Raw genomic sequence first — 23,241 nt, 5'->3', positions numbered from 1 at the left:
CAGATTGCTGGTTTAGGAGGGGTGAGCGTTTCAGTTCAGGAGTCCGAGTTTGATTTCTATTTTGATAATGTGTTTACCCCTCTAATGACACAGGTCTTTCATTGGCCTTCATCCCATCATGTGGAGAAGCTGGGATGAATGGAGTTGGATGGAGTGTAATAAATGTCATACAACAAAGAAGGACAGGTACAAATCAACCAAGACATTGCTGAGTGACAAAACACAGCAGAGGGATTGAATGGCCCACTCCTTTACCTATAACTTGTGTTTCTGCATATGTGTGTGTCTGTGTGATGTCCCTGTGTATCTGTGTTTGTGTGAGAATGTGTGTATCTGTCTGTGGTGTGTGCGTGACTGTGCGGTGTGTCTTGAGAGAAAGTATGTGTACATACACATGTCTCTGTTTATGTGCGTGTATATGTCACTATGTGTGTGTGAGAGAGAGTGATTGTGTTAATGTGTGAGTATTTGTGTGAGCATGTGTGTAAGACAGAGTTACCGTTCTCTGCTCCAGTGGGTGAAGATTAGACAGCCTGACGAGCAGCTTCCGCTCACAACCACAGCTGTGAGAGACCAACCTGTAAATCATCGCCCAGCTATTTCAAAAGAAATCAAACTCTCAACCTGCATTGTGCCTCACTTACCGTTGAAGAACTTGATGATGTCTGTGAAGTCCATGTTGTTTTCGAGGATGATGTCTCTGTAAAGCTCCACCAATGCCAATGCAATGAAGAGCACAAAATGTGCAGACGAGGTGTACTTTGCTGCCCAAATGGTTTCCCAGACTGAAAACACGTCACCGTAGACCAACTCTGCAGAGGAAAGGAGGGCAAAGCTACAGAAACTCAAAGTAGAAAAGGTCTGTGGTTTGGGAGGGGGGGGGCGGTGCTGTGTAATAGTGCAAAAAGGAGTAAATGTGACACTTTTGCTCCTACATATCCTGCAAATATTGGAGCTTAGTTCCAGGAGTGCAGGATGTTTTTAGACATACAAGCATTCTTCAGGCTAGGTAAGGCTAAACATGTAAACTTAAACAGACCTAACTGTAATTCTTCGTTGATTCAGATCTGCTGAAAACAAAATCAGGGAGAAATATATGGATTACATGAGCTGGTGTTACCGATCAGCTTAGGGTAGCCGATCTTGTGTTTAATATTCAATGTAAAGAACTATCATAACAGGACAGTAATAAAAAACAAAGGAATAATTTGAACAGACTAGCATCTGTTCATCAAATAACTGGGGGCAAAGTCCATCGTTTTAACTGCAACCTCATTGTTGTGTAATTAATTGTACTTGATCATAAAAAGAATTGATTCTACAGTATACACTAACAAATCAAGCTGATCTGCCTCAATGGTACATATACATGTGCACACATTCTTATTCCAAGCTGTCATCATTGTGCATGCTTTTTTTTAGTTAACCTGTTCTGATAAGTCATGACTAATCTCTGGGGCAGATGGGATTTGAACCCAGACTTTCCGGCCCAGAGATAGAGGCATGACTACTGTATGGTTAACACTAATAGTTTAAAACTACATTGTGCTGCACTGGACATATTCTCAATGAGTGTAATTTTAGCAGGAGGCGTGTCTGACCTTCATATTGTCTTGTGGGGGTTTGATTCAGGTTTGAGCAGAAGGGGTAATAATGGGGTGGTTGCCAGGGCACAGTGAAAGACACGACAGTTCAGTGCTTAGCTTGGGTAAAATCTTCCTGGTTCAGCAGAAGTGCATTTGAAGGCAAGATCTCATGCCAGAGATGGGTCCTCAGTCGCAATAGCCTGGTGTTACATTGCTAGCCATTCATTTACTGAAGCAAAAAGCAGAAGGGGGAGAAACCAATCAATAAACATATGCTCCATTAGCCACTGTCCATTATCTCTGGAGCATGTCCCGGTTTATTCTTAAAGGGAACATAATTTATAATATGCCACTAGTCAATGTGAAGAATAAGATGCCCATTTGCCGAAGGCCAAAGATTTGGGACATTGCCTTGACCACCCCTGTGACAGATAGCTCCATTGCTCGAGATAGCTTGCCAGCAGTTGGGCCCTGTACTCACTAACCTACAATGGCACCCAGTTAAATTACACCTCAATTTTTATATACTTCCATGGCCTTGCCTCATTCCATCTCTGTCATGTTGACCAGCCCCACAAACACCACCGTACCCCTGTGTTCTCTGGGTTCCTCTAGTTCTGGCCTCTGTTCCTGATTTTGTTCATACCACCATTTTTGGCAGGGTCTTCACTGCTTCAGCTCTATCTTTATACTTCTTTGCCCCCTTTAAGATACTCCATCAAACATCTCTTTGACCAAATGTTGGGTCATCCAATTTAATATTTTCTTTTGTGGCTTGGTGCCAAATTTTGCTCCTTTGAAGCACTTTAGGATGTTTTACTACATAAAAGGGGCTATTGAAATAGAAGTTGTTTTTGTAGTTAATGCAATGCTGCATGGACAAACAGCTCACTATTCCATTGCCACACTGTCTCCTGGTGTTGTCCTAGGAAGCAGCTGTGATACTTGCTGTTCTGAAGCCAGGCAATCTCCACCTTTTCCTCGACAGTGAGTCGAATGAGAAAATGGTCCGAAGAGGGATATGGCAGAAAAAAGATGGGAAGACGACAACCAAGTACAACCACTTACCTCGTTTGAAGTCCAGTAGGAACCAGCGGTAGCAGAAGTAAAAGTGGGTATAGTCCCCATTCTGGTGCATTAGCTCAAACAGTTCTGAATCCAAGATCTGGAAACAGGCATGGAAACACACAGCATATTAGCAACTGTTGGCCTTCCTACAAGGAGCAGTTTGTCCTCTTATAGGTGACTGGCCTCACCAACCCCACATGACCTCCACTCCTCCACCCTGCTTCTCACCCCAGGTCTCCAACCTCTCACTCTTCATTGCAAACTTGATGATTTCTCTCTGTTTTCACCAACTTTTTAAAAATTCTTTGTTGGGTGTTGCTGATAAGACCATCACTTGTTTCCCATCCCTACGTGCCTTTCAGGCCTTAACAGGCTGTTTCAGAGGGCAGTTAAGCATCTGAGTCTGGAGACACAGGTCAACCAAACTAAATAATGCTTCTTGTCTGACAAGACACGAGTAAACCAGAGTTTGAAAAAATGATAATCGACAATAGTTTACTAACTTTCAATTCCAGAGTTTGTTAAATTTAAATTCTACCAGCTTCCTTGTTGGGGTTTGAACTCACATGCCCAGAACATTAACCCGAGTCAGTGGAAAATGAAAATCCAGCAGCATTACCATCAACACCATTCTCCCCCATTCTTCCTAATCTCCAACCATACTAAAGTTCTTTCTACATTAAAGTAATTTCATTCAAATAAAAACCCAGATCTCAGTTTCTCAAATTCATTCTTTGCTAGCAACTTAGTTTCCCTTTCCTGTCCAACCCAACCTCTCTTTCTCTTTCTTTCAGTTTAATGCATGTTACAATATGTGCCCAAATACTTGACACGATTCAAAGATGTGCCTGGGGTTAATAATTACTTATAACTGGTATCCAAATATCTGGAGTTAAAAGCTATCCTAATAGCCAACATAAAACTGCTGTCTTTTATTGTAACCCACTTGGTTTACTAATGTCCTTCAGGGAAGGAATACTGTCTTCCTTACCCAATCTAATCTACATGTGATTCCAGACCTACGGCAATGTGGCTGACTGTTAACTGCTTTCTGGGCAATTAGGGATGGACAATGAATACTGGTCTAACCAGTGTTGCCCACCTTTTGAAAGTAAGAAAACACTGTGTCCTCCAATGAATGTGTTCAGGCTATTCCTGCTCAAAAGCAATAAGCATGGAATTGGCCTACCAGCGGTTAAAATGCCATTTGCTTTTTTGCAGCTGAAGCACGGCAGCTTTCAGACTCTGGATATATGATTGCACACTCAGGTAATACCTTAAATAGCCTTTGATTGTAAGATTCAGAGGTTTTGCATCAGCTGTATGGCATTCATCTGTCTGTTTGGTGACTAACCTACAAAAGGACACTTACCACGTTTTAGATGTCTAAGTACAAAGCACTCAGTTATCACCCTATTCACCTCATCAATGTTTAACTTTTCCCTTACCTTTGGCAAAGAGTCAAATCTAAAGTGAGGCTTTTCCTCCCTTTCCAGCACCCAGTAATACCTTAAATAGCCTTTGATTGTAAGATTCAGAGGTTTTGCATCAGCTGCATCATCATAACAACAGAAAGAAAATCTCTGCCTGAAATCATTTCCCATTTTTCTACCAACAGCTACCAACTAAGCCAATAGCTTAGTCCCGGATTGTACTTTTCAGGGTAACTAGACTCATTCCAATGCTGGTGAAATAGATGCAGGGAGTTTGCTTGAGTTGAAAAAGACTGAGCATCCCTTCAGCCTTCTCAGCATGCTCCTGAAAGGCCACATTCATATCGAGTTTGAATGTCATCCTCTGAAGCTCCCAGATACTAACACAAATGACTACTAGGATATTTATATCCAATCAATGGCTGAATATGCCCTCTTTATTCGCATAAAATGACAAAACTATATCTTGAGGCATATATCCCTTAATTGAGTAGAAAGTAGTTACTCCCAATATGTGCCCCATTGTTCGGCCACAGATGGAATACTGTGTGCAGTTCTGGTTGCCACACAAGTGGAAGGATATGAGTGGAATGGAGAGGTGCAGAGAAGACTCAGTTATGAAGAGACTGGATAAATGGGCTTGTTTTAAGTGGAGGAGAGGATGCTGAGGGAGGTCTGATTGAGGTTTACAAAATTATGAAAGGCACAGACAGAGTAGATGCTTTTCCACATGGAAGAATGTCTGAGACCAGGGCATAAACTTAAATGAGGAGAAAGTAGTTTAGAGGTGATCTGAGAAAAAAGGTTTTTCACCCAGAAGGTGGTGGAATTGTGAAACCCACCGTCTAAAAGGGTGGAGGAGGTAGGTACTCTGGAAACATTTAAGGAACATCTGGACTGACACTTAATTGGTCAGTTATGGACAAAGTGCGAATCAAAGGGTTTGGTATAGTTCAGTGTATGTTGATGAACATAGACACTGTGGGCTGAATGGCCTGTTTCTGTGCTGCATGACTCTACAATATGGAGACTGCAGTTAAATATTGCATTGTACTCAGAGTATGGTCAAACTAAGGATCGATACAAGTTTAACAGAATTTTTCAGCCTCATGTCACTGGTGTGGATGTACACCTAGTGTTACGGTCATTGTCTGGGGTAAAGTGAGAGAGAATGAAGTTACCTGGATGAGAGAACGCATGTTGGCAAAGTGAGTGTCCATAGCCCCTCCATGTGGAAAGTTCTGGTTCATCCTCTTCATCAGCTGAGTGAAGCAGCTGAACGCTATGGCCTCTGCACAAGGGCAGCAGAGCAATATGGTCATGATGGGAAAGAGCAGAATAAAGACACACTTCAAAGCACTTATTCCTCACTTTCCATCTTAACACTGAACTCTGCTTGTGCAGGTTAGAAGCAAAGCCAAGTCACTTTATATTCTGAGAGTCTTGTATTTCAACAACTAAATTATTCCTAAATGACAGAGATCCACAAAACTATTGAGTGAAACTTATATACAACAGTGCTTCTTTAAATTGCCATCACAAAGCAACCCCTCTCTTATCATCTCCACCATACACCTCCAACTCATTCCCTCTTCTTATGCCACCCCCATCTCATCCCTACTAAGCTGTCCCTTCACAGGCCATTCCTCATTCCCATATAGCGCCCCATAATATCCCACCTACGCCCATGCTGTGTCCCCGTAATGCTGTTCATCCCATCCCTTGCATGCTAACCCTCTCCCTACCTCCTGTTGGGGAGATTTCACTGGGGTGTTTAATGTAGGGCTAGGGAGGGTGACACTAGTTCTGCAACAGACACTTCTAGTTCCAGCCCTGAAATGGTTAACAACAGCCAAGCGAACTGCTGCTGGCGACTGCATGACTACCTGGCTGGAGCTTGTAAGGGATATGCATAATGTTAATTAAATCTTGGAGCCTGTAAATACCAGCCAGTATCAATTGCCCCATCGAAACTCGGGATTAATAAAGAAACCGATCGGAATCTGTAACTGTTAGACAAGTGTGAATTGCTCTATCGGAACCTGTAACTGTTAAGTGTGAATGGCTCTATTTAAGTCTAAAGTTGATAAGTGTAATTGTCAATTTAGTTAAACTGAAACTATTGAAAATGGCTAGCCTGTCAGATGCATAGTAATTCCTTGAAACAATGAACTATTGAACACGGGATCGGAACCGCTCCCGGGGATGGCTGAGCCATTGTCAAGCACAGCAGGAGCTGGACAGCCACTTCAATGCGGCCAATAGGAGGACGGATCCCCAGCGCGCGCAGATGAATGGGCCAATGGGGAAGGCGAACTGACCGGGGACTCCAGGCAGCGCGAAGTATAATTGTGTCAAGTTTGAACGAGAAGGGAGAACGCCTTCTCCAACGAATGCATGCTTGTAGATTCGTTGTACCAGTTAAGATTCTGTGAATAAACGGCTATCTGCATCTAACCATAGTTGCCAGTGTGAGTCTCTCCTTCCGAAAGAACACTCAAAGACGGGACCCCGCGGGTCCGTCTTAACACTCCCATCTTTCCTCCCAAGTCCATCCCCCAACACCTTCACATGCCATCCGATCCTTATAGGCTGTACTCCCCAGTCTTCCATTCTGCCCCCTACGTTCCAACTCCTTAAGTCTCACCACTCCCACTATGCCATTCCCTAATATTTGGGTACTTTTATTACTGTCATATTAACACTTGTATATCAGTTTACAAACTTAAATACCAAACTAATCAGCCCAACCCTCAAACATAAGACCATAAGACATAGGAGTGGAAGTAAGGCCATTCGGCCCATCGAGTCCACTCTGCCATTCAATCATTACTGATGGGCATTTCAGCGCCACTTACCCGCCCTCTCCCCGTAGTCCTTAATTCCTTGCGAGATCAAGAATTTATCAATCTCTGCCTTGAAGACATTTAATGTCCCGGCCTCCACTGTGCTCCGTAACAATGAATTCCACAGGCCCACCACTCTGTGGCTGAAGAACTTTCTCCTCATTTCCATTCTAAATTGACCCCTCTAATTCTAAGGCTGTGCCCACTGATCTTAGTATCCCGCCTAACGGAAACAAATTCCCAGTGTCCACTCTTTCTAAGCTATGCATTATCTTGTAAGTTTCTATTAGATCTCCCCTCAATCTTCTAAACCCTAATTAAATACAATCCCAGGATCGTTAGCCATTCATTGTATGTTAAGCCTACTATTCCAGGGATCATCCGTGTGAAACTCCGCTGGACACGCTCCAGTACCGATATGTCCTTTCTAGGTGTGGGGCCCAGAATTGGCTACAGTGTTCTAAATGGGGCCTAACTAGAGCTTTGTAAAGTCTCAGTAGCACATCGCTGCTTTTACATTCCAACCTTCTTGAGATAAATGACACATTACATTTGCTTTCTTAACCATGGTCTCAACCTGCAAGTCAACATTCAGAGAATCCTGGACTAGCACTTCTAGATCCCTTTATACTTTGGCTTTATGAATTTCCTCACCATTAAGAAAATAGTCCACGCTTTCCCTCAATCCATGCTAGTGGCTCACCTCGAACACCATGGGCCCTCACCTAACTCAGCAGCCTCCCGAACGTACTTGTACTAGAAGCAGATAGTTCAGTTTGGGTGAATGCAGAACAAGGAGTTAAGTCATTCAGGAATGATGTCACAATAGACTTCTCCTTATAAAAGGGTAGAGTGAGGGGACGACCCTTTAAAACTGAGATGACGAGCAATTTCTTCAACCAGAGGATGGAACTCACTGCTGCAGAGGGCTATGGAGACCAAGTCATTGAATGTATTTATGACAGAGCAGGATTAGGTAGAGGACATCTGAGACTCTAACCCACAAAAAAAAAACAGGCCAGGCTCCAATCCATTGGGGTTTAGAAGAGTAAGAAGCAACTTGCTTGAAAGAGCGAAATCTTGACAGGTGCACATGGGAAAAAAGGGTGCTTCCTATTGTGGCAGAATCTAGAGATAGGTTTCAAAATAAGGGGTCACGCATTTAAGAGTCTTTGCTTCCACCACCTGGTCAAGGAAATGAGTTCCAGAGTCTGAATATATTTAAGATGTGGAGGTGGCAATGTTGGACAAGGTCAGAAGTCACACCTGACAAAGGAGTACTGCCCCGAAAGCCTGTTGGACTATAAAATGGTATCATGTGACCTCTGACCTTGAATATTTTTAAGGCAGTGGTGGATAGATTCTTGATAAGCAGGGGTTGAAAGGTTATCGGAGGTGGAATAAGATAATAAGACATAAGAGCAGAATAAGCCTATTTGTCCCATGGAGTCTGTTCTGCTATTCTCAACACCATTCTCCTGCCTTTTCCCTGTAAACCTTGATCCCCTTTCTAATTCAGAATCTATCCAGTAACATCATAAATATATTCAATGACTTGGCCTCCACAGCCCTCTTTAGCATTGAGAACCACAGATTTTCCAATCTTTGGCTGAAGTAATTCCTTCTCATCTCAGTTCTAAAAGGGTCATCCCTTCACTCTGACGATATGTACTCCTACTAGTGGAAACATCCTCTCCGTGTTCACTCTATCTGGGCATCCCAATGTTCTGTATGTTTCAATCAGATCTCCCTTCAACCTTCTAAACTTCATCAAGTGCAGACCCAGAGTAGTCAACCACTTCTCATATGACAAGTCCTTCAACCCCCGAATCATTGTTGTAAATCTTCTCTTGACCATGTCCAATACCAGCACATCCTTGCTTAAATACAGGGCCCAAAACTGCTCACAATACTCCAAATGCAGATTGACCAGAGCCTTTTACAGCCTAAGTAATACATCATTTCTGCTCTTGTATTCTAGTCTTCTTGGAATGAATACTAAAATTGCATTTTCTTTCCTAACTGCTGAAAGAATCTGTATGTTACAAGAATCCTGTACTAGGACTCGCAAGTCCCTTTGTGCTTCAGATTTCCAATGCCTTTCCTGTTAGAAAACAGTCTATGCCTCTACAGGCAGCACAGTGGCTCAGTAGTTAGCACTCTGCCTTACAGCACCAGGGATCCGGGTTCAATTTCACCCTTGGGTGACTATCTGTGAAGTTAGTATATCTTCCCTGTATCTGCGTGGTTTCCTCTGGGTGCTCTGGTTTCCTCCCAAAGATGTGCAGGTTAGATGGATTGGTCATGCTAATTACTCATAGCTTCCAGGTATGCGCAGGCTGGATGGATTAGCCATAATGCAGGGTTATAGGGATAGGGTAGGGTGCGGATCTGGGTGGGATGCTTTTCAGACGGCCTGTGTGGACTCAATGGGCTGAATGACTTGCTTCCACACTGTAGGGATTCTATTCTTCCTAACAAAGTGCATAACCTCACACTTTCCCACAACAGATTCCATCTGCTACTTATTTGCCTATTCTCCTAACCTGTCCAAGTCTTTCCGCAGCCTTCCCACTCCCTGAAAACTACCTGTTCCTCCATCTATCTTTGTGCCATCTGCAAACTTAGCAGCAAAGCCCTCAGTTCCTTTTCCAAATCATTAATGTATAATGTGAATAGTTGTGGTCCCAACACAGACCCCCATGGAACTCCACGAGTCACCATCTGGAAAAAGACCCTTTTATCTCTGTTCTCTGCCTTCTGCCAGTCAGCCAATGCTCTATCCATGCCAGTACCTTTCCCCTAAACCATTGGTTCTTATCTTAGGAGGTGTGCAGCCTCCTGTGCAGCACCTTATCAAAGGCCTTCAGGAAATCCAAATAAATCACATCCTCTGGCCAATGTAATCAGGTCAGCCATTAACTGTAGGAGCAGCCTCAACAGGCCACGTGGCCTACTCTCTTCCTAATTAGTATGCTCACATATAATACTGTGGGTAAGCTCTAATGGCACGGTGGTAGTGTCCCTACTTCTGAGGCAGAAAGCCCACGTTCAAGTCCCACCTGCTCCAGAGGCGTGTAATAACATCTCCAAACAGGTTGGCTAGAAAATATTTTTTAAAAAGCTGTCAAAGGGTATGTGGGAAACAATTTAAATTTTACAAACTGAGATAGGAAAAGAAAAGTTTCTTATTAAAGACCATAAGACCATAAGACATATAAATCCACCTTGATCAACTGAATGGTAGAAACAAGCTCAAGGGATTGGACGGTCTCCGACCGTTGCTATGGTCTGAATAGCAAAGCTGCCAGCAGATGTAAATGATCCATGTAACAGCCGAAGAGACATCAAAATCCTGATCAAATTACTTTACAAATCCAATTTAGATTTATTACTGACAATTGATATTGAATTTCTTTTTGAAAATATGTCATTTCTCTTAGCCGTTCACCCATCAGTAAAGTTAATTAAATCATAGATAAAGAACTTGCCATCATCCAGGACAACCAGCAGGGGAGCCAGCAGGTCACACATTCCCTGAACGTATCCTATCTCTAAATGCTGCCAAATATAACTGTAAAAGGAGACAATTGTTAAAATAAACATTGATGTGAACTGCAATCATTTCCTTTTGTTTGCCATCTGTCTAACTGGACTGTGTTCAGTCCCTTTGTGAATTTTACAGGTTTTGTTCCCTATTCCTCCTAAGTCAATATTTACACAATACAATCTGTCTCTTAAGACTGGATATAATTCTGAACCTCCCCCCTAGTGCCTAGTGCCTATCTCAAACGTTGGAGGAATCTGAGACTGTCAATTGAGAGTCATGGTCAAGTGCAAGAATCACACCAACCACAACCAGAGCAGCATTTGGCACTGAACAGGGATCAAAGAGCCCGAGTCTTATTGATTTGAACTCCTGAAAGGAGTTGATCTCAAGTTCCAGAGGATTATGTGGTTCACCAAAAAGCACAACAAGAAAGGAGCTGGTAAGACTGAAAGAATAAAGTAGCAATCACTGCTTAAAAATAATCCACTAGGGTGGTACTGTAGTCTCAGCCTTCCTCATGACACTGAATCTAAAGCTCATTTTTAAAAATCACAACAGGCAAGATCTACCTGCACATGACATTACGTAGTTTCTCCAGGTTAGTGGGGGTGAAGTACCAATAGTTACGGTCACAGCGTTGAACGTCTTTTTCTATCCTGTGCAGGTTCACGGTGTACATGTCTAGTAATTCCTGCTAAAAGATTAAAAGAGGAACACATTATGTTTGTTCTTGTTTGTAAAACCACAAAGAAAAAAGATCAGCTGCCGAACTTTTGGGATTGTATATAAGGAAAATTATGAGAGAGCTCTTGCTGGTTCTCTCACAGCAACAAAAGTGTGGTGTTCATTGATGAAGAGTACTCACAGCGTATATCACTCCAGTAGAGGAGGCTGGTGAAGATGCATGAACATTGTTCTCAGTTGTTGCTAACTGCTGACAAAAGCCTTCCATTTCCAGTCCCTCAGGGAGAGCTTGTTGTCCCACCAGCTCTTGTTGAGTCATATTCTCTTCAGTTTGAAACAAAGGAACATGAGATTTTGATGCATCACCATCAGGATCTGATCCATCCACCACAGCGACTATTTCTTCTGACTTTCTGGGAAGAGGAATCAATTCAGATTCGTTTGCCACAGAAACCACTTCCTCAGATCCTTCTGCTACCAGAATTACTTCCTCAGATCCATCCGCCACAGGAGCAACTTCCTCAGATCCTTCTGCCACAAGAGCAACTTCCTCAGATCCTTCCATCATAGGAACAAGCTTCTCAGACCCTACTGCCACGGGAACTACTTTCTCAGATCTATCTGCAACAGGAACTACTTTCTTAGATCCATCTGTCACAGGAATGACTTTCTCAGATCCATCCACCACAGGAATGACTTTTTCAGATCCATCCGTCACAGGAACTACTTTCTCAGATCCATCCGACACAGGAACTATTTTCTCAGATCCATCCGACACAGGAACTATTTTCTCAGATCCATCTGTCACAGGAATTACTTTCTCAGATCCATCCATCACAGGAACTATTTTCTCAGATCCATCTGTAACATGAGCCAATTTGTCTGATCCCTCTGTGACAGAAATTGCACCTTCTGATTGTACATTCACTGGAACCACCTGTTCGGGTCCATCTGCTATGAGAAGTGTTTCTTTGGATCTTTCATCCAGAGGGAGTACTTCCAGTAGCCCTTCCAGGGAGGGTACCTTGTCCTGCAGCTCCTGTTGTGGAGGAAATTCTTCCTCTGCTCTGTATACCCCACCACCCCACCTTTGTGCCATGGTGTGCTGGCTGCACTGTATCACCTCCTCTGTGCTGAAGCTGTGTTCAGAGTAGCCAGATGCCGTGGAGAAATTGCGAGAGGACGGGTGTCCAGAGTCTGGTGAACAAGTGCCATTTGGCACAGTGCCATTGGGAATGGGTGCAGCCCGTTTATCACTGTCTGTGCCCACTTCTTTCTCCAGTTGTTCACCCTCAGCTTCTTCCACAGATTCAAACACCTGAGAGCAAAACAAATACCAATAAAGGTTACACTGCAAGTGGTAGTGTTCCAGTGGTTGTAACTCACATCAAATAGGCAGCAACATCAACCTTCAAAGTTGTGTCCAGCTGAAAGCCAACTCAATCTCAGACTCCAGCTGAAAATGTGTTGCTGGAAAAGCACAGCAGGTCAGGCAGCATCCAAGGAGCAGGAGAATTGATGTTTCGGGCATGAGCCCTTCTTCAGGAACCTTCTTCTCCATTCCTGAAGAAGGGCTCATGCCCGAAACGTCAATTCTCCTGCTCCTTGGATGCTGCCTGACCTGCTGCGCTTTTCCAGCAACACATTTTCAGCTCTGATCTCCAGCATCTGCAGTTCTCACTTTCTCCTCCTATCTCAGACTCCAGTCTAGTTTAAAATTGTGAAGCATTTTCCTACAATTGAGTTAAAAAAAAAGAACACATTCCCTTGTGTTTTACCTGGGTTTGGGAGTGGTTTTCAACTCTCAATCTCGTGCACAACATCTCTACAACGTTGGTGACTCTCATGTGGCTTGATTTCTACTGACCGTTCTTTTTCAGTTCTTCCCTATATCGTTTGTTTTCTGACATTTAAATTCTAATTGTTGAAATACATTTCCCTGGTTGTATTTTGTACTTGGTAAGGAAGATGAATGGTAAGGGGGTAAAAGGTGTGACATTATTTTTAAAACATAACTTTTCTTTGGTTTCAGTTGCTGCAATTGTCTGCTATCCAGCTTCGGATGACCGTCTGTCTGGAGTTTGCACATGCCCCCCGTGTCTGCGTGGGTTTCCTCCCACAGTCCAAAGATGTGCAGGTTAGTGAATTGGCCATGCTAAATTGCCCATAGTGTTCAGGGATGTGTGGGTTAGGTGCATTAGTCAGGGGAAATGGGTCTGGGTGGGATTCTCTTCAGAGGATCGGTATGGCCTTTTTGGGTCAAATGGCCTGTTTGCACATTGTAAGAATTCTACAATGAGTCTATGATATCTCTGGCAGCTTTCCAGTAGCTCACTTCAGGGGGCTGAGATGGTCTGGGTTGATCTTTTAATGCCAGGAGGGACCTCAGCCTATGTAAAGAAATAATTTGCACTTATCTGACACCTACTATGACCTTGACACCCCAATGTGCTCTACTGCCATTTAAGTACTTTTGAGATATGGTTATTGTTGTAATATAGGGAAATGTGCAGCCAGTTTGTGCACAGCAAGCTTCCACAAACAGGCAATGGGATAAGTGGCCAGTCAGTTTTAGATGGTAGTTAAGGCAGAAACGTTGACAAGGACACAATGGATAACTCCACGGTTCTTATTTCAATAGTGTAATGAGATCTTTTAAGTGTACAGTTCACAGAGCCTGTAGAGATGTATGCCAGGCTGCTATGGGAGGCAAGGGAGGAGATTGTTGGGGCTCTGATGGAGATATTTAATACAGTCTGTAATGATATAACACAATCGGTTCTCATGCAATCTCACGTTACATGAAAAATCCGCAATAGCTACGCCATTTAAACTAATGGGGCCAGAAACACGGTATAACCAATACAGGTAAGGAAAGTTCACATTCTACAAATAATGGTCTAAATTCTTCAATCACGTTAAAGCCAATTCGCATTGAATAAGCGTACATTGTAACAGAACCAAGTGTACCTTGCTGGCCACAAGTGAACAGCTAGACGACTGAAGGATAGCTAATGCAGTTCCTTTCAAGAACAGCAGCAGGCACAGGCCAGGTAATTACAGACCAGTTACAGACTCACATCAATGGCAATTATTGGAAATAATTCTGAGGGACAGGATGAATCCACATTTGGGAAGGCAGGAATTGAGCGGGACAGTCAGCATGGATTTGTTAGAGGGAGATCCTGCCTAATTTAGTTGACCTGTTTAAAAAGGTGACTAAATGTAATGATGAGGGCAGAGCAGTTGATGATTCAACAAGGACTTTAATAAGGCCTTTGACAAGGTGCAACATGAAAGACTGAACCAAAAGGTGAGAGTCCATGGGATCGAAGCAAGTTAACAAATTGGATGCAAACCTGGCTTGCAAATAGGCAAAGATGGAGGGTTTTCTTTGATTAGAAGCCAGTGACCAACAGTGTACCACAGGAATTGGTGCTGAGACACTTGCTGTTCATTATGTACATTAACAACGCGGATGTTAATGTAGAAAATATAATTAGTAAGCTTGCAGATGAAATGAAAATGAGTAGTGTTGTTGAATGTGAAGAGGATGGTCTCAGAAACAGTCTGATATTGATCAGCTATTAAATTGGATGATGGAATGCAAAATGGAATTTAATCTCAGTAAGTATGAAGTGATGCATTTTGGCAAGTCTAATATGAGAAGGGTATACATAATGAATAGTAGATCCCGAGCAATACTGAGGAACAAGGGGACCTTGGTGCAAAAGTCATTGAATCCCTACAATGTGGAAACAGGTCAATCGGCCCAGCAAGTCCACATCAACTCTCTGAAGAGCATCCTATCTAGACCCACCCTACTACCGTAAATGCAGATATCCTTTAAGATGTTAGCACAGGTAGATAGGGTGAGGAAGAAGGCAAATAGGATGCATGCTTTCATACATCATGGAGCTCTACAGCACGGAAACAGACCCTTCGATCCAACTCGTCCATGCCGACTAGATATCCAAAATTAATCTAGTCCCATTTGCCAGCACTTGGCCCATATCCCTCTTAAATACTTTCTATTCATAAAGCAAACCAGATGCCTTTTAAATTATGTAATTGTACCAGCCTCCACCACTTCCTCTGGCAACTCATTCCATCAACACACAACCCTTTGCGTGAAAAAGCTGCCCATTAGGTCCCTTTTAAATCTTTCTCCTCTCACCCCAAACCTTTTCCCTTAGTTTTGGACTCCCCCAACCCAGGAAAAATACTTTGTCTATTTATCCTATCCATGCCATTCATGATTTTATAAACCTCTATAAGGTCACCCCTCAGCCTGTGACGCTCCAGGGAAAACAGCCCTACTCAGCCTCTCCCTATAGCTCAAACCCTACAACTCTGGCAACATCCTTGTAAACCTTTTCTGAACCTTTTCATGTTTCACAACATCCTGCCTGTAGGAGGGAGAACAGAACTAGACACAATATTCCAAAAGTGGCCTAACCAAACCAATGCCCTGTACAGCCGCAACATGACCTCCCAACTATTATACTCAATGCTTTGACCAATAAACAAAGCATTCTAAATGCCTTCTTCACTATCCTATCTACCTGAGACTCCATTTTCAAGGAACTATGCATCTGCACTTCAAGGTCTCTTTGTTTAGCAACACTCCCCATGAACTTACCAAAGTGTAAAAGTCCTGCCCTGATTTGCCTTTCCAAAATGCAGCACCTCACATTTATCTAAATTAACCTCCATCTGCCACCCCTTATCCATTAGTGCATCTGATCGAGACCCTGTTATACTCTTAGGTAACCTTCTTCACTGTCTACTACACCTCCAATTTTGGTGTTATCTGCATGCTTACTAACTATATTTTCTATGTTCACATCCAAATCATTTAAATAAATGATAAAAAGCAGTGGACCCAGCACTGATCCTTGTGGCACACCACTGGTCAAAGGCCTCCAGTCTGAAAAGCAATCACCACCATCCGCTGTCTTCTACCTTTGAGTTCCATATCCAAGTGGCGAGTTCTCGCTGTCTTCCATATGATCTAAACTTGCTAACCAGTCTACCATGAGGAATCTTGTCGAACGTCTTACTGAAGTCCATATAGACCATGTCCACACTCTGTCCTCATCAATACTCTCCATTACTTCTGCAAAAAACTCAAACAAATTAGTGAGCCAATGATTTCCCATTCACAAAACCAAGCTGACTACTCCCTCATCAGTCCTTGCCTATCCAAATACATGTAGAAAAATTCACAAATAAGGAAGTCTTGTTGCAACTTTATACAGCACTGGCTAGACCATGGGCAGAATACTGTGCCGTTCTGGTCGCCACACTATCAGAAGGACATAATTGCACTGGCGAGAGTGCAGAGGAGATTCGTCAGGAGGTTGCCTGGGATTGAAAGTTTCAGTTATAAGGACAGACTGTGTTTGTTTTCCCTGAGCAGAGATTTCTAAGACCAGATAGCATCGGTTTAAGGTGAGAAATAAATGGTTGAGAGGGGATTTGCAAAAATAAAATTTCAGCCAGAGGATGGTAGAAACGTGGAACATGCTGCCTAAGAGGGTGGCAGAGGCAGATACTCTCACAACATTTAAGAAGCATCTGGAAATTATTTAAAATGCCAGAGAGTAGTACGCTAAGGATGCTAAGGACCAAATGCAGCTAGATGAGATTGGTATAGTTTGGTGCAGGTTGTTTGGCAGAGTGGGTGGGCTAAAGTAGCTTTTCTATGTATAACTCTATCACACTGTAAACATTTGGGAGTTGTTTACCAGTAAACTCCACTGGCTGGGATCGAACCAGAAAACCTGTCTTATTTGATCAACAATTCTGTGAAAAGGTTTGATACCCCATTCAAAAAATCGTAACTCTTTCAGTAATGTGCTGTTAGCCAAGACTACACACTCAAGACCCTGGAGTGGGACTCTATCCCACAATCTCCGAAGTCAGAGTGCAACCCAAAGAGCCATTGTTGAACCTAAGAATGAACTGGAGCATAAAATGGGACAATCTGATCCTGTTGGATGAGTTGCCGGGGTTACAATGACCCCCTGTATTAACAGGTTGTTCAACCAGAGACAGGGGCCATCACAGAGACGCCCAAACCATTCTTAACCACACATGTTCACTTTAGAGAAGGAAATACTATGAGAGCAAGCAAGAAGCAAACAAAACATAATATATTCCTTCTTAGACCAAGAGCCCAGATGCCAATTTAGTGCCCAAATATTTTTGTTGTGACCAATGAACACAACAAAAACCAAGAGTCTTTCCTGATATTGATGTTTAGTTCAGTGTTCTGACCCCAGCACTATGTTCCTTTTATAATAATAATCACTTTTCGTCCCCATGTTATATTCACTGCTTGAAATGAGGTGAATGCCAGGTGCAGATGACATCAATGAATTCTGGGTCCAGTTACTATTTGCTTACCCATGAACCTGACTGAGTTTGAGTGTCTAGGATCTCGAAGCCAATCAGCAAACTCAAACGCTTTCCAAACTTGAGGTGAAACACTGGACATGTCAAAAGACTGGTGAAGGGAAGCTGACTGAGTGACAATTTAGGAGCAGGATGGGAGGCCTTTAGGGCATAGATGAAAGCCACCAAACATACAAAATATTCCCGTTGCACAGGCATTAAAACATCTGTGGAAGTCAACATGCTCGGATTGGGTGGAGGAGCTGAGAGGTTCAGAGAGTCATAAGACACAGAAGAGTCTCTTCAGTCCATCAGGTCTGTGCTGAGGATGGGTGATCCATTCAGCATTTTGTGATTGAGCAGCTGAGAGACGATCTGCACCAAACCTTTCCACGGGAGCCTGACCTGGTTTGATGGAGGCCAACAGCTTGTTCATCTTCCCCATGGAACTTTATCCCCCCACTCCCCATCCCTGGTCCTTCCATGGAAAGGGTGCCTGGTTTACATGAGGTGACTCTTGATGGCATTTGGGAAGGCAAGGTTTGCTGGAGCCAATTAGACTTAGCCTGAGTGGACCTCAGGAATTCACTTCATTTACTCAGATACGAGAGTGACAAGGACCTAATTAACAATGAGCAATGCACCTGTCCCTTGTGTCGACACCACAGCCTTTGCAGAGTCTGACAAGCAACAGGACATACAGTGAGTGCTTTGGGATTAACATTGATGAACAAGTTGGGTGTCTAATCCTGAACATAATATCTGTCACTATGGCTAAAGGCATTATGTAAACAACACTTTAAACACAGCATCTTAGTTAATGCAAATATTGTTGACTTTTAATCACTATCCAGCTAATGTAAATACTTACATTTAATTATGTATCACCATAGTTCCAATTCAATGCTATTAAATCACTACTGTTGCCACAAGACATAATGTGCTACCAAGTATCAGCATTTAAAGACAAGTCTGGTTTTTATCTCCCACACTATTAAGTGCCTTCTCATCCACTGTCCCCAGTCCCTCAACTTTCTCACCTCCTCTGCTGGAAATGCACTCAGTCTTGGATTCAGTCCCTGCGGCAACACTATAATGCAGATCACCTACTCATTCCAGCCCCAATCCTCAACCCTAAGCAGCACCCCTAATGAAGGTGGCCATGCTAAGGCTGCAGGGAGGAGGGAGGGCCTAGTACAGAAAGACCTGGGCAATTGGAGAGGACACCCATAGTGGCAGTGTAGAAGGATCCTCCTCTATGGGCCATGAACCTTCAGGAAATAAGGTTGAGCCCAGAAGCCATCTTGGATGTAGATGGTGGACTCACCACCACAGGGGGTGGATTGGTGGGTCTCAAATTCCTGGCTCAAAAATGGCCATCGATAGGCCAATAAATTACCCTAATTGGCTGTTATCTATGGTTGGTGGGTGAAGGAGCATCTGCTGAACTTGCCCAGGCTTCTGGCTTGACACCTTTACTTCTTGCCTCCCAGGTAAAGTTCAAACCCAATGAGTCTTTAGTCAGAAAATCATACTTTCTTTGTCTCTGGAAGTACATTGTCGTCTATTGCACTAATGTTTCCTGTACCACCAATGGTTTTGGGTGGCCTCAACAAGACTGGAAGTTAAGGGATCAATCGCTGATTTTTTAAAAATTCGGTCATAACAAAATCAATTACTGGTTAAATGTAGAGGAAAGTATCAGTTATGACCTTCTTTTGATTTTCTCATTCTTAACTAAGAGACATATAGACCTCACAATTGCAGCTTATAGGTGAACATACATTTATCTGAGAAGTTGAATGTGGCAGGAAAACTGCTATTTAAGGCATGAAAATATAAACAGTTAAAACTCTCTAAGTTTGAAAGCCAAGCGGTCAGAAGCAAGACCAGGCTGTGGGGTTCACTGCCGCACGGAAAACACATGACAGCACAACTATGTTAGCATAAAGCATGAAATGGCCCTTAGTGGCCAACTGAATATACATGGGAGAATCTAATTTCATCCCTGGTTCAGTTTTGGCTGGCTTCCCTGTCACCACATCCCTGACCTCACACCAATTTTGACTCTAGGAAAGCAACAAGTGTGAAGCATTAAGATGGGGTTATTTTAAGAGAAAGGTGGAGTTGAGGATGATCAAATCAATCACGATCCCACTGAATGGCAGATCAGACTTGATTGGCTGAATGGCCTATTTCTGCTCCCACATCTTATGGTCCTTTAGTCACCCTTCCTAGCTCACCCCCACCTTATCCAGGGTCATTAGGGCTGTCCAATAAATACTGGCCCAGCTGGTGATGCCTACTCCTCATCAATGAACATAGAAATCTCTTTGGCTTAGTTTCAATACTCATTACAGTACATGTTAAAAGAGCTATTTATACTAAAGCTATTTAAGTCTTTTCCAAGACAGAATCTTTGGATGTGTTCTATTTTCTTTAGTTCTCTGCCCAAAGGTAAGTCTGCCTCATAGTACTGAGAGCTCAACTTGGGTGGGGTAAGAAGGCAGTTCAAAGTGCACCCCAGGGTTCAAGTCTGTGCTGTTAGTACCAATTCATCCACACCAGCCATCCAGTGTACTGAGCCAAACTTCTCCCTGTCAGGCAGCTACATTCTCTTCTGGTGTATTTTACAGTGGCATCACCAACAACCACCACCTATGCAAAGGTGATGAATTACAAGGACAAACTCGACTCTTCGGAGGATAGATGGATTGTACTTTATGGCATGTCCTTCACTGGTGAGAGATCAGCTCAGAAGCAAACTTCAGTTAAACTACTTCTCATGAATAAGTAAAAGGGCAGCCTGTGGTCACCCTCAATGAGGATGCACTTCAAGGGTGTATTACACTTATTCCTCCCCATGTCAATTTTTTTTGCTTTTTTTTGATCCCAATTTTCTCCTCTTACAGTACCCTGGTAACTTCAGCATCTCCTGGAGCTGGACACTAAACTGGAATCTCTATCCACATTCTTGTTCCTCATAAAAGTGAGATGAATAGCTGCAGCAAGAAATCCCTACCCAATTCTTCACCTCCCCCTTCTCATTCCTCTTTCACTTTTCAGGAGAGTATTTTCCACATAGCAGTACAACTCTGACTGAAAACTTGAAACTAATTCAGGGGAGGAGGTACCTAGCCTGAACCTCACCACTTTTGGGTGTCAATGGTTTCATTTCATTGATAGCGAGCTCTGGGATCAGGCCCTAGCTGACGCGATGGCCACAGAAGGTGTGATCAGAACGTGGACAAACAGGCTAACAGTCAACTGCAAAAACCCTTCCAAATCTTAAAGTAGTTAGATTAGGACACCTGAAATGTTGACTTCTCCACCTGCTGATGTTGTCTGGCTTGCTGTGTTCTTAAAGACTCTTGCTTGTCTACCTTGGATTCCAGCATCTGCAGTTTGTTTTGTCCCTAATTCTTAAAGTAAGCTGTAAGGCCAATAGTTTCCTGCTCAGCCAGAACCCTGTGGTAGGTACAGTGCAACAACCGCCACACATTAAAAGACTCCACATGTAACTTCTTGCCACTGGCTACAAGCTCTAAGCTCTACCAAGCACTGTTTAAAATGCTTCTGAAAAACCGTTGATGATTTCTCTGTCATCTCGAATGCATGCCCAGAGGAACCCGATTTAACCTTCACTGCCCGCACTCCCCCTCCACATCACAATTTCACCTTGTTGCACTTTTGTCATCTACAGGTTCAATTTCTCCAATGGTTTTCTCACAGGCCTCCCAGTGCCACCTATCAGAAATTCCAACTTATTGAAAACTCAGTTACCCAATCAATCCACTTTCCTTTATTCGCATATCATCCCTGTCCTGACTGAGATCCACTAATCCCTTATCTTCCAATACATTCAAGGTAAAATCCTCCAATGTCTCACCCCACTCTCTGTCTGCACCATCCATCTAATATCCCTGCCATGTTATTTGGCTCCTTGACACTGACATTTTGTGCGTGCTTCAGGCACACAAATAACCTCAGAAGACCTTTGCACTTTTCTGCCCATCTGCATATCTGAAGCTGTCCAAGCCACATTATAAATATGAGTAATCTATTTCAACCCTCTCCTAACTCTCCCAATATTGGTACAAATTTAAAGAGGGTCCAAGAGCAGACAGATGGGCTTGCTCAGGTTACAAAACAACTAAAAAAGCATTTTTGAATTCTGAGTTTACAAATGGAGGGATAGAGTACAAGAGTCAGGAAATCATAAACTTTTACAGAAGTCTGGGTCAGCCATTGTCAAAGTTTTGTGTCTGATTTTGGGTACTGCACTTTATGGAGGATGTGAAGACTTTGGAGAGGATGCAGAATGATTTACAAGAATAGTTCCATTGATGGGGGATTAAAGTTTGTGGAATAGTTCGTCTTGCTATTCCTAGACCACGGGAGAAAACTATTTCCATTCTCTCCTTTTGTACAAGGAAAAATACTTTAGTGAATTGGGCAGCTAAAGACCCCCCAGGAGTTTCGAACTGGCACAGGTTAATCATGGAATGTATCCCCCTTGACTTCCTCACAAATATGGTGCACCAAAAAACCGAATTATTCTATACAATATGACAGCCCTTTTTGAACAGTATTGACACAGATATTTTAGCCATACTGTCCAGGGCTTTTGTCTGGCTGTGGTATTGGTTCTGGCTGGCCCGGGGACCTCCAGGAGGAAGAATCCCGTATTAATACAGGTTTTATTGTGACTTGATGTAAATCTATTTTGAGCATGTACTTAGCTATTTAATTATTCTGTTGTTTATTGTTAGTAATGTATGATATCCTATTTTATGTTTTGGTTGTTTGTAGGATAGATCAGTAGTTAGTTGGGTTTTTCTCTTTTTTGTTTCGGTTATTATTTATTTCTTTTTTTTCTCATTTATTTAATTTTACATTGGTGTGTATACTTGTTTGTAGTACTTTTGTAATTTTGTAAAAAAAGTCTTTAAAAATTTCCTTTTTTCAATAAAAATACCTTTTTAAAAAAAGAGGATTGGGAACAACTGAATTGTTCTTCAAAGGAGCTGACAACCTGGACGCACCAAATGGTGTCTTTCTGCACCAAATTATTCCATGATTCACAATCAGTGCTCAGCAGATGTCACCTTTATTCAACTTATCTATTTTAATTTTTTAAAAAAATCTCTCTCCATGTGTACAAAATGCTTAGAGTCAGCTCCTATGCTAAAGACAAGTTGGCCTTGCTGTTGAAATACAGGCAAGGGCTGCATCATCCAATCTATCCTGTGGCTGAGTGGTATTCTGTCACCACTGAAGGAATGCTTATCTTTGCAAACTGTAGGCAATGTAATATACTCCAGGTTGAGACTGCTAGTGCATCCATTTCCTCCTGCAGCAAAAACAACAAATGACAATAGAGACACCTCCAAACAGGATTTTAGAGAAAGGCTGGAACCTACCTGTGTACTTGTACTGGAATCACTCTGCAGACGCAAATGGTTCTGACTGTCTGAGCCGCAACTCTGTGAAGACTGGAAAAGGAGAGCAGAACACTTAGAGAAGTGAAGGGAAGAGAAACAGCACAATGAAACATTAAAACATCAGGTTTTTTTTTGCAATTTTCTTGCTATTTAGTAGATAGATTTTTTTTAAAAACTAGTTAAGTTGTCTGAAATTGGTACTAGCAACCTCTGTCCTTTGCAAGGTGTGAA

The 23,241-nt window shown here is 42.7% G+C and overlaps 1 protein-coding gene across 4 annotated transcripts in view; it reads right to left on the bottom strand.

The window, feature by feature from the left end:
• LOC122562558 (small G protein signaling modulator 1-like) overlaps positions 1-23,241 on the bottom strand; it is a 197,495-nt gene that overhangs the window by 9,614 nt on the left and 164,640 nt on the right. For 3 of the 4 annotated variants that reach the window (XM_043715488.2, XM_087999922.1, XM_087999923.1), the window contains 7 exons: positions 22,990-23,061; positions 11,349-12,485; positions 11,053-11,177; positions 10,425-10,507; positions 5,269-5,378; positions 2,655-2,751; positions 645-812 (listed from right to left, as the gene is read on the bottom strand). In XM_043715488.2, coding sequence (XP_043571423.2) covers positions 645-812; positions 2,655-2,751; positions 5,269-5,378; positions 10,425-10,507; positions 11,053-11,177; positions 11,349-12,485; positions 22,990-23,061 — 1,792 coding nt within the window. The remainder of the gene's footprint in view (positions 1-644; positions 813-2,654; positions 2,752-5,268; positions 5,379-10,424; positions 10,508-11,052; positions 11,178-11,348; positions 12,486-22,989; positions 23,062-23,241) is intronic. The other variant, XM_043715489.2, reaches the window with a different exon arrangement.

Source organism: Chiloscyllium plagiosum, unplaced genomic scaffold, assembly GCF_037043375.1.
Source record: "Chiloscyllium plagiosum isolate Xiang-an unplaced genomic scaffold, Cpla_swu_hap1 HiC_scaffold_24, whole genome shotgun sequence".
Taxonomy (NCBI): domain Eukaryota; kingdom Metazoa; phylum Chordata; class Chondrichthyes; order Orectolobiformes; family Hemiscylliidae; genus Chiloscyllium; species Chiloscyllium plagiosum.
Note: the sequence above shows the minus strand (reverse complement) of the source record. Positions and strands in the feature narration are given on the sequence as shown.